Source organism: Scyliorhinus torazame, chromosome 21, assembly GCF_047496885.1.
Source record: "Scyliorhinus torazame isolate Kashiwa2021f chromosome 21, sScyTor2.1, whole genome shotgun sequence".
Classification (NCBI taxonomy): Eukaryota; Metazoa; Chordata; class Chondrichthyes; order Carcharhiniformes; family Scyliorhinidae; genus Scyliorhinus; species Scyliorhinus torazame.
Window position 1 is genome coordinate 65,333,313 of NC_092727.1, and position 15,663 is coordinate 65,348,975.

A 15,663-nucleotide genomic window follows, 5' to 3' on the forward strand; every position below is an offset into this window, starting at 1 on the left:
TGAGGTCAGAGCGGGAATATCGAGCCCGGGACGTCGGAGCGGGAACAACGAACATCAGGGAGGGCAGAATGGGAATATCAAAGCCAGAAGGTCAGAGCGGGAATATCAAGCCCGGGAGGTCGGAGTGGGAATATCGAGTCCGTGAGGTCAGAGCAGGAATATCGAGGCCAGGGACGTCAGAGCAGGAATATTGAGCCCGGGAGGTCAGAGTGGGAATATTGAGCCTGGGAGGTCAGAGCGGGAATATCGAGCCCGGGAGGTCAGAGTGGGAATATCGAGCCCGGGAGGTCAGGGCGGAACACTGAGTCCCGGGAGGTGAGAGTGGGAATACCAAACCTGGGAGGTCAGAAAATGGAATATCGAGCCCGTGAGGTCAGAGCGGGAATATCGAGCACGGGACGTCGGAGCGGGAACAACGAACATCAGGGAGGGCAGAATGGGAATATCAAAGCCAGAAGGTCAGAGCGGGAATATCAAGCCCGGGAGGTCGGAGTGGGAATATCGAGTCCGTGAGGTCAGAGCAGGAATATCGAGGCCAGGGACGTCAGAGCAGGAATATTGAGCCCGGGAGGTCAGAGTGGGAATATTGAGCCTGGGAGGTCAGAGCGGGAATATCGAGCCCGGGAGGTCAGAGTGGGAATATCGAGCCCGGGAGGTCAGGGCGGAACACTGAGTCCCGGGAGGTGAGAGTGGGAATACCAAACCTGGGAGGTCAGAAAATGGAATATTGAGCCAGGGAGGTTGGAGTGGCAAGGTCGAGCACGGGACGTCGGAGCGGGAACAACGAACATCAGGGAGGGCAGAATGGGAATATCAAAGCCAGAAGGTCAGAGCGGGAATATCGAGCCCGGTAGGTCAGAGCGGGACTATCGATCTCTGGAGGTCAGAGCGGGAATAACGAGCCCGTGAGGTCAGAGAGGGAATATCGAGCCCGGGGGTTCAGAGCGGGAATATTGAGCCAGAGAGTTCAGAGTGGGAATTTCGAGCCCGGGAGGTCAGAGTGGGAATATCGAGCCGGGAGGTCAGAGCGGGAATATCGAGCCCGTGAGGTCAGAGCGGGAATATCGAGCCAGAGATTTCAGAGCGGGAATATCGAGCCCGGGAGGTCAGAGTGGGAATATCGAGCCGGGAGGTCAGAGCGGGAATATCGAGCCCGGGAGGTCAGTGCGGGAATATCGAGCCCGGGAGGTCAGAGCAGGAATATCGAGCCCGGGAGGTCAGTGCGGGAATATCGAGCCCGGGAGGTCAGTGCGGGAATATCGAGCCCGGGAGGTCAGAGCAGAAAGTTCGAGCTCGGGAGGTCAGAGCGGGAATATTGAGCCAGAGATTTCAGAGAGGGAATATCGAGCCCGTGAGGTCAGAGCGGGAATATCGAGCCCGGGACGTTGGAGCGGGAACAACGAACATCAGCGAGGGCAGAATGGGAATATCAAAGCCAGAAGGTCAGAGCGGGAATATCAAGCCCGGGAGGTCAGAGTGGGAATATCGAGTCCGTGAGGTCAGAGCAGGAATATCGAGGCCAGGGACGTCAGAGCGGGAATATTGAGCCCGGGAGGTCAGAGTGGGAATATTGAGCCTGGGAGGTCAGAGCGGGAATATCGAGCCCGGGAGGTCAGAGTGGGAATATCGAGCCCGGGAGGTCAGAGTGCGAATATCGAGCCTGGGAGGTCAGAGCGGGAATATCGAGCCCGGGAGGTCAGAGTGGGAATATCGAGCCCGGGAGGTCAGGGCGGAACACTGAGTCCCGGGAGGTGAGAGTGGGAATACCAAACCTGGGAGGTCAGAACATGGAATATTGAGCCAGGGAGGTTGGAGTGGCAAGGTCGAGCACGGGACGTCGGAGCGGGAACAACGAACATCAGGGAGGGCAGAATGGGAATATCAAAGCCAGAAGGTCAGAGCGGGAATATCAAGCCCGGGTGGTCAGAGCGGGGATATCGAGCCCGGGAGGTTGGAGCAGGTATATCGAGTCTGGGAGTTCAGAGCGGGAACGCCGAGCCCATGAAGCGAGAGTGGGAATATTGAGCCCGGGAGGTCAGTGCAGGAATATCGAGCTCGGGTGTTCAGAGCGGGAATACTGAGCCCGGGAAGTCAGTGCGGGAATATCGGTCCTGGGAGTTCAGAGCAGGAATATCGAGCTCCCGATTTCAGACCAGGAGAATTGAATCCAGGAGGTCTGAGCAGGAACACCGAGCCCAGGAGGTCAGCGCCGGAATATTGAGCCCGGGAGGATAGTGGGAATATCGAGCCTCAGAGGCCGGAGCAGGAATATCGAGATTGGAGCGGTAATATCGAGCCCAGGAGGTCGATGCAGGAATATGGAGCCCGGGAGATCAGATCAGGAATATCGAGCCCAGGAGGTCGGAGTGGGAATATTGAGCCCGGGAAGTCAGAACAGGAATATCGAGGCTGCAAGGTCAGAGAGGGAATATCGAGCCCAGGAGATCAGATTGGGAATGCCGGGCCCTGGATGTTAGAGCGGGAATATCAAGCCAGGGAGGTCAGAATGGGAATATCAAGTGTGAGACTTCAGAGCAGGAACACCGAGCCCATGAAGTAAGTGCGGGAATGTCGGACCAGAGAGTTCAGAGCAGAAATATCAAGCCAGGGAGTTCAGAGCGGGAATATAGAGCCCCGGAAGTCAGAGCGGGAATATAGAGCCCGGGAAGTCAGAGCGGGAATATCGAGCCCGTGATGTCAGAGCGGGAATATCGAGCCCGTGATGTCAGAGCGGGAATATCGAGCCAGTGAGGTCAAAGCGGGAATATAGAGCCCGGGAAGTCAGAGCGGGAATATCGAGCCCGTGATGTCAGAGCGGGAATATCGAGTCCGTGAGGTCAGAGCGGGAATATCGAGGCCAGGGACGTCAGAGCAGGAATATCGGAGCCCATGAGGTCAGAGTGGGAATATCAAGCCCGGGTGGTCAGAGCGGGAACACCGAGCCTGTGAAGCCAGAGCGGGAATATTGAGCCAGAAAGTCCAGAGCGGGAATATTGAGCCCGGGAGGTCAGAGCGGGAATATCGAGCCCGGGCCGCCAGTGCAGGAATATCGAGCTCGGGTGTTCAGAGCGGGAATACCGAGCCTATGAAGCCAGTGCAGGAATATTGAGCCAGAGAGTTCAGAGCGGGAATATCGAGCTCAGGAGGTCAGAGCTGGAATATTGCATCTGGGAGGTTAGAGTGTGAATGCGAAAGGAGAGGGGAATATTACTGGTGTAAAACAGCTGGGACAACACATGAATCGCTCTCACCTCTTCCCGACTTCTTCTGCTCCATCTGTGCTGCTCAGAAAAATAAATCAAAATGTTAGAAAAAAGGGAACAACATGAGGGGGACTGAGTGAGGGACTGAGTGAGGAGACAGAGTGAGAGACTGAGTGAGGGGACTGAGTGAGGGGACTGAGAAGGGGGACTGAGTGAGGGGACTGAGTGAGGGGACTGAGAAGGGGGACTGAGTGAGGGGACTGAGTGAGGGGACTGAGTGAGGGGAGTGAGTGAGGGGAGTGAGTGAGGGGACTGAGTGAGGGGACTGAGTGAGGGGACTGAGTGAATGGAGTGAGTGAGGGGACTGAGTGAGGGGACTGAGTGAGGGGACTGAGAAGGGGGACTGAGTGAGGGGACTGAGTGAGGGGACTGAGTGAGGGGACTGAGAAGGGGGACTGAGTGAATGGACTGAGTGAGGAGACTGAGAAGGGGGACTGAGTGAGGGGACTGAGTGAGGAGACAGAGTGAGGAGACAGAGTGAGGAGACAGAGTGAGGGGACTGAGTGAGGGGACTGAGTGAGGGGACTGAGTGAGGGGACTGAGTGAGGGGACTGAGTGAGGGGACTGAGAAGGGGGACTGAGTGAGGGGAGAGAGTGAGGGGACTGAGTGAGGAGACTGAGAAGGGGGACTGAGTGAGGTGGACTAAACGAGGGACTGAGTGAAGGGACTGAGTGAGGGGACTGATTGAGGGGACTGAGTGAGGGGACAGAGTTAGGGGATTGTGAGGGGGACTGAGTGAGGGTACTGAGTGAGGGGACTGAGTGAGGGAACTGAGTGAGGGGACTGAGTGAGGAGACTGAGTGAGGAGGACCGAGTGAGGGGACTGAGTGAGGGGACAGAGTGAGGGGCACTGATTGAGGAGGACAGAGTGAGGGGACTGAGTGAGGGGACTGAGTGAGGAGACTGAGTGAGGAGGACCGAGTGAGGGGACTGAGTGAGGGGACTGAGTGAGGGGCACAGATTGAGGAGGACAGAGTGAGGGGACTGAGTGAGGGGACTGAATGGGGGGATTGAGTGAGGGCAACAGAGTGAGGGGACTGAGTGAGGGGACTGAGTGAGGGGACAGAGTGAGGGGACTGAGTGAAGTGAGGGGACTGAGTGAGTGGACTGAGTGAGGGAGACAGTGTGAGGGGACAGAGTGAGGGAGACAGAGTGTGGGGACTGAGTGAGGGGGCTGAGAGAGGGGTCTGAGTGAGGGGACTGAGTGAGGGGACTCACCGAGGGCGACAGAGTGAGGGGGACTGAGCGAGGGCGACAGAGTGAGGGGACTCAGTGAGGGGACTAAGTAAGGATGACAGAGTGAGGGGACAGAGTGAGGGGACTGAGTGAACGGGACAGAGTGAGGGGACAGAGTGAGGGGACTTAGACAGGGGACTGAGGGAGGGGACAGAGTGAAGGGGACTCAGTGAGGGGACTGAGTGAAGTGAGGGGACTGATTGAGGGGGACAGAATGAGGGGACTCAGGGAGGGGACACAGTGAGGGGACTGAGTGAGGGGACTGATTGAGGGGACTGAGTGAAGGGACTGGGTGAAGTAAGGGGACTGATTGAGGGGGACAGAGTGGAGGGACTGAGGGAGGGGACAGAGTGAGGGAGACAGAGTGAGGGGACTGAGTGAGGAGACTCAGTGAGGGGACTGTGAGGGAGACAGAGTGAGGTGGACAGAGTGGGAGGACTGAGTGAGGAGACTTAGTGAGGGGACTGAGTGAGGGGTCAGAGTGAGGGGACTGAGTGAGGAGGCAGAGTGAGAGACTGAGTGAGGGGACTGAGTGAGCGGACTGAGTGAGGGTACTGAGTGACGGGGACTGAGTGAGGGGACCGAGTGAGGGTACTAAGTGACGGGGACTGAGTGAGGGGACTGAGTGAGGGGACTGAGTGACGGGGACTGAATGGGGGGATTGAGTGAGGGCAACAGAGTGAGGGGACTGAGTGAGGGGACTGAGTGAGGGGACAGAGTGAGGGGACTGAGTGAAGTGAGGGGACTGAGTGAGTGGACTGAGTGAGGGAGACAGTGTGAGGGGACAGAGTGAGGGAGACAGAGTGTGGGGACTGAGTGAGGGTGCTGAGTGAGGGGTCTGAGTGAGGGGACTGAGTGAGGGGATTCACCGAGGGCGACAGAGTGAGGGGGACTGAGCGAGGGCGACAGAGTGAGGGGACTCAGTGAGGGGACTGAGTAAGGATGACAGAGTGAGGGGACAGAGTGAGGGGACTGAGTGAACGGGACAGAGTGAGGGGACAGAGTGAGGGGACTTAGACAGGGGACTGAGGGAGGGGACAGAGTGAAGGGGACTCAGTGAGGGGACTGAGTGAAGTGAGCGGACTGATTGAGGGGGACAGAATGAGGGGACTCAGGGAGGGGACACAGTGAGGGGACTGAGTGAGGAGACTGATTGAGGGGACTGAGTGAAGGGACTGGGTGAAGTAAGGGGACTGATTGAGGGGGACAGAGTGGAGGGACAGAGTGAGGTGGACAGAGTGGGAGGACTGAGTGAGGAGACTTAGTGAGGGGACTGAGTGAGGGGTCAGAGTGAGGGGACTGAGTGAGGAGACAGAGTGAGAGACTGAGTGAGGGGACTGAGTGAGCGGACTGAGTGAGGGTACTGAGTGACGGGGACTGAGTGAGGGGACCGAGTGAGGGTACTAAGTGACGGGGACTGAGTGAGGGGACTGAGTGAGGGGACTGAGTGACGGGGACTGAATGGGGGGATTGAGTGAGGGCAACAGAGTGAGGGGACTGAGTGAGGGGACTGAGTGAGGGGACTGAGTGAGGGGACTGAGTGAGGGGACAGAGTGAGGGGACTGAGTGAAGTGAGGGGACTGAGTGAGTGGACTGAGTGAGGGAGACAGTGTGAGGGGACAGAGTGAGGGAGACAGAGTGTGGGGACTGAGTGAGGGGGCTGAGTGAGGGGTCTGAGTGAGGGGACTGAGTGAGGGGATTCACCGAGGGCGACAGAGTGAGGGGGACTGAGCGAGGGCGACAGAGTGAGGGGACTCAGTGAGGGGACTGAGTAAGGATGACAGAGTGAGGGGACAGAGTGAGGGGACTGAGTGAACGGGACAGAGTGAGGGGACAGAGTGAGGGGACTTAGACAGGGGACTGAGGGAGGGGACAGAGTGAAGGGGACTCAGTGAGGGGACTGAGTGAAGTGAGGGGACTGATTGAGGGGGACAGAATGAGGGGACTCAGGGAGGGGACACAGTGAGGGGACTGAGTGAGGAGACTGATTGAGGGGACTGAGTGAAGGGACTGGGTGAAGTAAGGGGACTGATTGAGGGGGACAGAGTGGAGGGACTGAGGGAGGGGACAGAGTGAGGGAGACAGAGTGAGGGGACTGAGTGAGGAGACTCAGTGAGGGGACTGTGAGGGAGACAGAGTGAGGTGGACAGAGTGGGAGGACTGAGTGAGGAGACTTAGTGAGGGGACTGAGTGAGGGGTCAGAGTGAGGGGACTGAGTGAGGAGAAAGAGTGAGAGACTGAGTGAGGGGACTGAGTGGGCGGACTGAGTGAGGGTACTGAGTGACGGGGACTGAGTGAGGGGACCGAGTGAGGGTACTAAGTGACGGGGACTGAGTGAGGGGACTGAGTGAGGGGACTGAGTGACGGGGACTGAGTGAGGGGACTGAGTGAGGGGACTGAGTGAGGGGGACTGAGTGATGAGACAGAGTGAGGAGACTGAGTGAGGGGACTGAGTGACGGGGACTGAGTGAGGGGGACTGAGAAGGGAGACTGAGTGAGGGGACTGAGTGACGGGGACTGAGTGACGGGGACTGAGAAGGGGGACTGAGTGAGGGGACTGAGTGAGGGGAGTGAGTGAGGGGAGTGAGTGAGGGGACTGAGAAGGGGGGCTGAGTGAGGGGACTGAGTGAGGGGACTGAGTGAGGGGACTGAGTGAGGGGACTGAGTGAGGGGAGTGAGTGAGGGGACTGAGTGAGGGGGACTGGAGAAGGGAGACTGAGTGAGGGGACTGAGTGACGGGGACTGAGTGAGGGGACTGAGTGAGGGGACTGAGTGAGGGGACTGAGTGAGGGGACTGAGTGAGGGGACTGAGTGAGGGGAGTGAGTGAGGGGACTGAGTGAGGGGACTGAGAAGGGGGACTGAGTGAATGGAGTGAGTGAGGGGACTGAGAAGGGGGACTGAGTGAGGGGACTGAGTAGGCGGAGTTGCGCTACTTGTTCAGGAGAGTATCACAGCTATACAGCGAGAGGACACCTCAGAGGGCAGTGAGGCTATATGGGTAGAGATCAGGAATAAGAAGGGTGCAGTCACAATGTTGGGGGTATACTACAGGCCTCCCAACAGCCAGCGGGAGATAGAGGAGCAGATAGGTAGACAGATTTTGGAAAAGAGTAAAAACAACAGGGTTGTGGTGATGGGAGACTTCAACTTCCCCAATATTGACTGGGACTCACTTAGTGCCAGGGGCTTAGACGGGGCAGAGTTTGTAAGGAGCATCCAGGAGGGCTTCTTAAAACAATATGTAAACAGTCCAACTAGGGAAGAGGCGGTACTGGACCTGGTATTGGGGAATGAGCCCGGCCAGGTGGTAGATGTTTCAGTAGGGGAGCATTTCGGTAACAGTGACCACAATTCAGTAAGTTTTAAAGTACTGGTGGACAAGGATAAGAGTGGTCCGAGGATGAATGTGCTAAATTGGGGGAAGGCTAATTATAACAATATTAGGCGGGAACTGAAGAGCATAGATTGGGGGCGGATGTTTGAGGGCAAATCAACATCTGACATGTGGGAGGCTTTCAAGTGTCAGTTGATAGGAATACAGGACAGGCATGTTCCTGTGAGGAAGAAAGACAAATACGGCAATTTTCGGGAACCTTGGATGACGAATGATATTGTAGGCCTCGTCAAAAAGAAAAAGGAGGCATTTGTCAGGGCTAAAAGGCTGGGAACAGACGAAGCCTGTGTGGCATATAAGGAAAGTAGGAAGGAACTTAAGCAGGGAGTCAGGAGGGCTAGAAGGGGTCATGAAAAGTCATTGGCAAATAGGGTTAAGGAAAATCCCAAGGCTTTTTACACTTACATAAAAAGCAAGAGGGTAGCCAGGGAAAGGGTTGGCCCACTGAAGGATAGGCAAGGGAATCTATGTGTGGAGCCAGAGGAAATGGGCGAGGTACTAAATGAATACTTTGCATCAGTATTCACCAAAGAGAAGGAATTGGTAGATGTTGAGTCTGGAGAAGGGGGTGTAGATAGCCTGGGTCACATTGTGATCCAAAAAGACGAGGTGTTGGGTGTCTTAAAAAATATTAAGGTAGATAAGTCCCCAGGGCCGGATGGGATCTACCCCAGAATACTGAAGGAGGCTGGAGAGGAAATTGCTGAGGCCTTGACAGAAATCTTTGGATCCTCGCTGTCTTCAGGGGATGTCCCGGAGGACTGGAGAATAGCCAATGTTGTTCCTCTGTTTAAGAAGGGTGGCAGGGATAATCCCGGGAACTACAGGCCGGTGAGCCTTACTTCAGTGGTAGGGAAATTACTGGAGAGAATTCTTCGAGACAGGATCTACTCCCATTTGGAAGCAAATGGACGTATTAGTGAGAGGCAGCACGGTTTTGTGAAGGGGAGGTCGTGTCTCACTAACTTGATAGAGTTTTTCGAGGAGGTCACTAAGATGATTGATGCAGGTAGGGCAGTAGATGTTGTCTATATGGACTTCAGTAAGGCCTTTGACAAGGTCCCTCATGGTAGACTAGTACAAAAGGTGAAGTCACACGGGATCAGGGGTGAACTGGCAAGGTGGATACAGAACTGGCTAGGCCATAGAAGGCAGAGGGTAGCAATGGAGGGATGCTTTTCTAATTGGAGGGCTGTGACCAGTGGTGTTCCACAGGGATCAGTGCTGGGACCTTTGCTCTTTGTAGTATATATAAATGATTTGGAGGAAAATGTAACTGGTCTGATTAGTAAGTTTGCAGACGACACAAAGGTTGGTGGAATTGCGGATAGCGATGAGGACTGTCTGAGGATACAGCAGGATTTAGATTGTCTGGAGACTTGGGCGGAGAGATGGCAGATGGAGTTTAACCTGGACAAATGTGAGGTAATGCATTTTGGAAGGGCTAATGCAGGTAGGGAATATACAGTGAATGGTAGAACCCTCAAGAGTATTGAAAGTCAAAGAGATCTAGGAGTACAGGTCCACAGATCACTGAAAGGGGCTACACAGGTGGAGAAGGTAGTCAAGAAGGCATACGGCATGCTTGCCTTCATTGGCCGGGGCATTGAGTATAAGAATTGGCAAGTCATGTTGCAGCTGTATAGAACCTTAGTTAGGCCACACTTGGAGTATAGTGTTCAATTCTGGTCGCCACACTACCAGAAGGATGTGGAGGCTTTAGAGAGGGTGCAGAAGAGATTTACCAGAATGTTGCCTGGTATGGAGGGCATAAGCTATGAGGAGCGATTGAATAAACTCGGTTTGTTCTCACTGGAACGAAGGAGGTTGAGGGGCGACCTGATAGAGGTATACAAAATTATGAGGGGCATAGACAGAGTGGATAGTCAGAGGCTTTTCCCCAGGGTAGAGGGGTCAATTACTAGGGGGCATAGGTTTAAGGTGAGAGGGGCAAAGTTTAGAGTAGATGTACGAGGCAAGTTTTTTACGCAGAGGGTAGTGGGTGCCTGGAACTCACTACCGGAGGAGGTAGTGGAGGCAGGGACGATAGGGACATTTAAGGGGCATCTTGACAAATATATGAATAGGATGGGAATAGAAGGATACGGACCCAGGAAGTGTAGAAGATTGTAGTTTAGTCGGGCAGTATGGTCGGCACGGGCTTGGAGGGCCGAAGGGCCTGTTCCTGTGCTGTACATTTCTTTGTTCTTTGTTGTTCTTTGAGGGGACTGAGTGAGGGGAGAGAGTGAGGGGAGAGAGTGAGGGGACTGAGTGAGGGGACTGAGAAGGGGGACTGAGTGAGGTGGACTAAATGAGGGGACTGAGTGAAGGGACTGAGTGAAGGGACTGAGTGAGGGGACTGAGTGAGGGGACAGAGTTAGGGGATTGTGAGGGGGACTGAGTGAGGGTACTGAGTGAGGGGACTGAGTGAGGGAACTGAGTGAGAGGACTGAGTGAGGAGACTGAGTGAGGAGGACCGAGTGAGGGGACTGAGTGAGGGGACTGAGTGAGGGGGACTGAGTGAGAGGATTGAGTGAGGGGACAGTGGGGGGACTGAGTGAGGGGCACAGATTGAGGGGGACAGAGTGAGGGGACTGAGTGAGGGGACTGAATGTGGGGATTGAGTGAGGGCGACAGAGTGAGGGGACTGAGTGAGGGGACAGAGTGAGGGGACAGAGTGAGGGGACTGAGTGAGGGGGCTGAGTGAGGGGTCTGAGTGAGGGGTCAGAGTGAGGGGACTGAGTGAGGGGACTCACCGAGGGCGACAGAGTGAGGGGGACTGAGCGAGGGCGACAGAGTGAGGGGACTCAGTGAGGGGACTGAGTAAGGATGACAGAGTGAGGGGACAGAGTGAGGGGACTGAGTGAACGGGACAGAGTGAGGGGACTTAGACAGGGGACTGAGGGAGGGGACAGAGTGAAGGGGACTCAGTGAGGGGACTGAGTGAAGTGAGGGGACTGATTGAGCGGGACAGAATGAGGGGACTCAGGGAGGGGATAGAGTGAGGGGACTGAGTGAGGGGACTGATTGAGGGGACTGAGTGAAGGGACTGGGTGAAGTAAGGGGACTGATTGAGGGGGACAGGGTGGAGGGACTGAGGGAGGGGACAGAGTGAGGGAGACAGAGTGAGGGGACTGAGTGAGGAGACTCAGTGAGGGGACTGTGAGGGAGACAGAGTGAGGTGGACAGAGTGGGAGGACTGAGTGAGGAGACTTAGTGAGGGGACTGAGTGAGGGGTCAGAGTGAGCGGGACAGAGTGAGGGAACTGAGTGAGGGGACTGCGTGAGGGGACCGAGTGTGCGGACTGTGTGAGGGCGATAGAGTGAGGGGACTGAGTGAGGGGTCAGAGTGAGGGGACTGAGTGAGGGGACTGAGTGAGGCGGTCTGAGTGAGGGGGACTGAATCAGGGGTCTGAGTGAGGGACTGAGTGAGGGGTCAAAGTGAGGTGACCGAGTGAGGACGACAGAGTGACAGGACTGAGGGAGGGGACTGAGTGAGGGGGACAGTGTGAGGGGACTGAGTGAGGTGACTGAGTGAGGGCAGTGGGAGGGGACTGAGTGAGGGGAACTGAGTGAGGGGGACAGTGTGAGGGGTCTGAGTGAGGGGAACTGAGTGAGGGGGACAGTGTGAGGGGTCTGAGTGAGGGGAACTGAGTGAGGGGGACAGTGTGAGGGGACTGAGTGAGGGGGGACAGAGTGAGGGGACTGAGTGAGGGGAACAGTGTGAGGGGACTCAGTGAGGGGGACAGAGTGAGGGGACTGAGTGAGGTGACTGAGTGAGGGGAACTGAGTGAGGGGGACAGAGTGAGGGGACTGAGTGAGGGGACTTAGTGAGTGGGACTGAGTGAGGGCGACAGTGTTAGGGGACTGAGTGAGGTGACTGAGTGAGGGGGACAGTGTGAGGGGTCTGAGTGAGGGGAACTGAGTGAGGGGGACAGTGTGAGGGGTCTGAGTGAGGGGAACTGAGTGAGGGGACTGAGTGAGGTGACTGAGTGTGGGGAACTGAGTGAGGGGGACAGAGTGAGGGGACTGATTGAGGGAGACAGAGTGAGGGGACTGAGTGAGGGGGACAGTGTGAGGGGACTGAGTGAGGGGGACTGAGTGAGGGGGACAGAGTGATGGGACTGAGTGAGGTGACTGAGTGAGGTGACTGAGTGAGGGGAACTGAGTGAGGATGACAGTGAGGGGACTGAGTGAGGGGGCTGAGTGAGGAGACTTAGTGAGGGGGCTGTGAGGGAGACTGATGGAGGGCGACAGAGTGAGGGGACTGAGTGAGGATGACAGTGAGGGGACTGAGTGAGGTGATTGAGTGAGGGGAACTGAGTGAGGAGACTGAATCAGGGGTCTGAGTGAGGTACTGAGTGAGGGGTCAGATGAGGGGACCGAGTGAGGATGACAGAGTGAGGGGACTGAGTGAGGAGGACAGTGTGAGGGGAATGAGTGAGGTGACTGAGTGAGGGCAGTGGGAGGGGACTGAGTGAGGGGACTGAGTGAGGATGACAGAGTGAAGGGACTGAGTGAGGATGACAGTGAGGGGACTGAGTGAGGAGGACTGAGTGAGGGGACTGAGTGAGGGGTCAGAGTGAGGGGACTGAGTGACAGGGACAGAGTGAGGGGACTGAATGAGGGGACTGAGTGAGGGGGACTGAGTGATGAGACAGAGTGAGGAGACTGAGCGAGGGGACTGAGTGACGGGGACTGAGTGAGGGGGACTGAGAAGGGAGACTGAGAAGGGAGACTGAGTGAGGGGACTGAGTGACGGGGACTGAGTGAGGGGACTGAGTGAGGGGACTGAGAAGGGGGACTGAGTGAGGGGAGTGAGTGAGGGGAGTGAGTGAGGGGACTGAGTGAGGGGGACTGGAGAAGGGAGACTGAGTGAGGGGACTGAGTGAGGGGACTGAGTGACGGGGACTGAGTGACGGGGACTGAGTGAGGGGACTGAGAAGGGGGACTGAGTGAGGGGACTGAGTGAGGGGAGTGAGTGAGGGACTGAGTGAGGGGACTGAGAAGGGGGACTGAGTGAGGGGACTGAGTGAGGGGAGTGAGTGAGGGGACTGAGTGACGGGGACTGGAGAAGGGAGACTGAGTGAGGGGACTGAGTGAGGGGAGTGAGTGAGGGGAGTGAGTGAGGTGACTGAGTGAGGGGACTGAGAAGGGGGACTGAGTGAGGGGACTGAGTGAGGGGAGTGAGTGAGGTGACTGAGTGAGGGGACTGAGTGAGGGGGACTGGAGAAGGGAGACTGAGTGAGGGGACTGAGTGAGGGGACTGAGTGACGGGGACTGAGTGACGGGGACTGAGTGAGGGGACTGAGTGAGGGGACTGAGTGAGGGGAGTGAGTGAGGGGACTGAGTGAGGGGACTGAGAAGGGGGACTGAGTGAATGGAGTGAGTGAGGGGACTGAGAAGGGGGACTGAGTGAGGTGGACTAAATGAGGGGACTGAGTGAAGGGACTGAGTGAGGGGACTGAGTGAGGGGATTGTGAGGGGGACTGAGTGAGGGGACTGAGTGAGGGGACTGAGTGAGGGAACTGAGTGAGGGGACTGAGTGAGGAGACTGAGTGAGGGGACTGAGTGAGGGGACTGAGTGAGGGGATTGTGAGGGGGACTGAGTGAGGGTACTGAGTGAGGGGACTGAGTGAGGGAACTGAGTGAGGGGACTGAGTGAGGAGACTGAGTGAGGAGGACCGAGTGAGGGGACTGAGTGAGGGGACTGAGTGAGGGGGACTGAGTGAGAGGATTGAGTGAGGGGACAGTGGGGGGACTGAGTGAGGGGCACAGATTGAGGAGGACAGAGTGAGGGGACTGAGTGTGGGGACTGAATGTGGGGATTGAGTGAGGGCGACAGAGTGAGGGGACTGAGTGAGGGGACTGAGTGAGGGGACAGAGTGAGGGGGCTGAGTGAGGGGGCTGAGTGAGGGGTCTGAGTGAGGGGACTGAGTGAGGGGACTCACCGAGGGCGACAGAGTGAGGGGGACTGAGCGAGGGCGACAGAGTGAGGGGACTCAGTGAGGGGACTGAGTAAGGATGACAGAGTGAGGGGACAGAGTGAGGGGACTGAGTGAACGGGACAGAGTGAGGGGACAGAGTGAGGGGACTTAGACAGGGGACTGAGGGAGGGGACAGAGTGAAGGGGACTCAGTGAGGGGACTGAGTGAAGTGAGGGGACTGATTGAGGGGGACAGAATGAGGGGACTCAGGGAGGGGACAGAGTGAAGTGAGGGAACTGATTGAGGGGACTGATTGAGGGGACTGAGTGAAGGGACTGGGTGAAGTAAGGGGACTGATTGAGGGGGACAGAGTGGAGGGACTGAGGGAGGGGACAGAGTGAGGGAGACAGAGTGAGGGGACTGAGTGAGGAGACTCAGTGAGGGGACTGTGAGGGAGACAGAGTGAGGTGGACAGAGTGGGAGGACTGAGTGAGGAGACTTAGTGAGGGGACTGAGTGAGGGGTCAGAGTGAGCGGGACAGAGTGAGGGAACTGAGTGAGGGGACTGTGTGAGGGGACCGAGTGTGCGGACTGAGTGAGGGCGATAGAGTGAGGGGACTGAGTGAGGGGACTGAGTGAGGGGTCAGAGTGAGGGGACTGAGTGAGGGGACTGAGTGAGGCGGTCTGAGTGAGGGGGACTGAATCAGGGGTCTGAGTGAGGGACTGAGTGAGGGGTCAAAGTGAGGTGACCGAGTGAGGACGACAGAGTGACAGGACTGAGGGAGGGGACTGAGTGAGGGGGACAGTGTGAGGGGACTGAGTGAGGTGACTGAGTGAGGGCAGTGGGAGGGGACTGAGTGAGGGGAACTGAGTGAGGGGGACAGTGTGAGGGGTCTGAGTGAGGGGAACTGAGTGAGGGGGACAGTGTGAGGGGTCTGAGTGAGGGGAACTGAGTGAGGGGGGACAGAGTGAGGGGACTGAGTGAGGGGGACAGTGTGAGGGGACTCAGTGAGGGGGACAGAGTGAGGGGACTGAGTGAGGTGACTGAGTGAGGGGAACTGAGTGAGGGGGACAGAGTGAGGGGACTGAGTGAGGGGACTTAGTGAGTGGGACTGAGTGAGGGCGACAGTGTTAGGGGTCTGAGTGAGGGGAACTGAGTGAGGGGAACTGAGTGAGGGGGACAGTGTGAGGGGTCTGAGTGAGGGGAACTGAGTGAGGGGGACAGTGTGAGGGGACTGAGTGAGGTGACTGAGTGTGGGGAACTGAGTGAGGGGGACAGAGTGAGGGGACTGATTGAGTGAGGGGACTGAGTGAGGGGGACAGTGTGAGGGGACTGAGTGAGGGGGACAGAGTGATGGGACTGAGTGAGGTGACTGAGTGAGGGGAACTGAGTGAGGATGACAGTGAGGGGACTGAGTGAGGGGCCTGAGTGAGGGGCCTGAGTGAGGGGTCAGAGTGAGGGGACTGAGTGAGGGGACTCACCGAGGGCGACAGAGTGAGGGGGACTGAGCGAGGGCGACAGAGTGAGGGGACTCAGTGAGGGGACTGAGTAAGGATGACAGAGTGAGGGGACAGAGTGAGGGGACAGAGTGAGGGGACAGAGTGAGGGGACTGAGTGAACGGGACAGAGTGAGGGGACTTAGACAGGGGACTGAGGGAGGGGACAGAGTGAAGGGGACTCAGTGAGGGGACTGAGTGAAGTGAGGGGACTGATTGAGCGGGACAGAATGAGGGGACTCAGGGAGGGGACTGAGTGAGGGGACTGATTGAGGGGACTGAGTGAAGGGACTGGGTGAAGTAAGGGGACTGATTGAGGGGGACAGGGTGGAGGGACTGAGGGAGG

General features: G+C 57.0%; 1 protein-coding gene across 4 annotated transcripts in view; it reads right to left on the minus strand.

The window, feature by feature from the left end:
* maptb (microtubule-associated protein tau b) overlaps positions 1–15,663 on the minus strand; it is a 300,500-nt gene that overhangs the window by 98,558 nt on the left and 186,279 nt on the right. For all 4 annotated transcript variants that reach the window (XM_072486888.1, XM_072486889.1, XM_072486891.1 and 1 more), the window contains one exon: positions 3,252–3,281. In XM_072486888.1, coding sequence (XP_072342989.1) covers positions 3,252–3,281 — 30 coding nt within the window. The remainder of the gene's footprint in view (positions 1–3,251; positions 3,282–15,663) is intronic.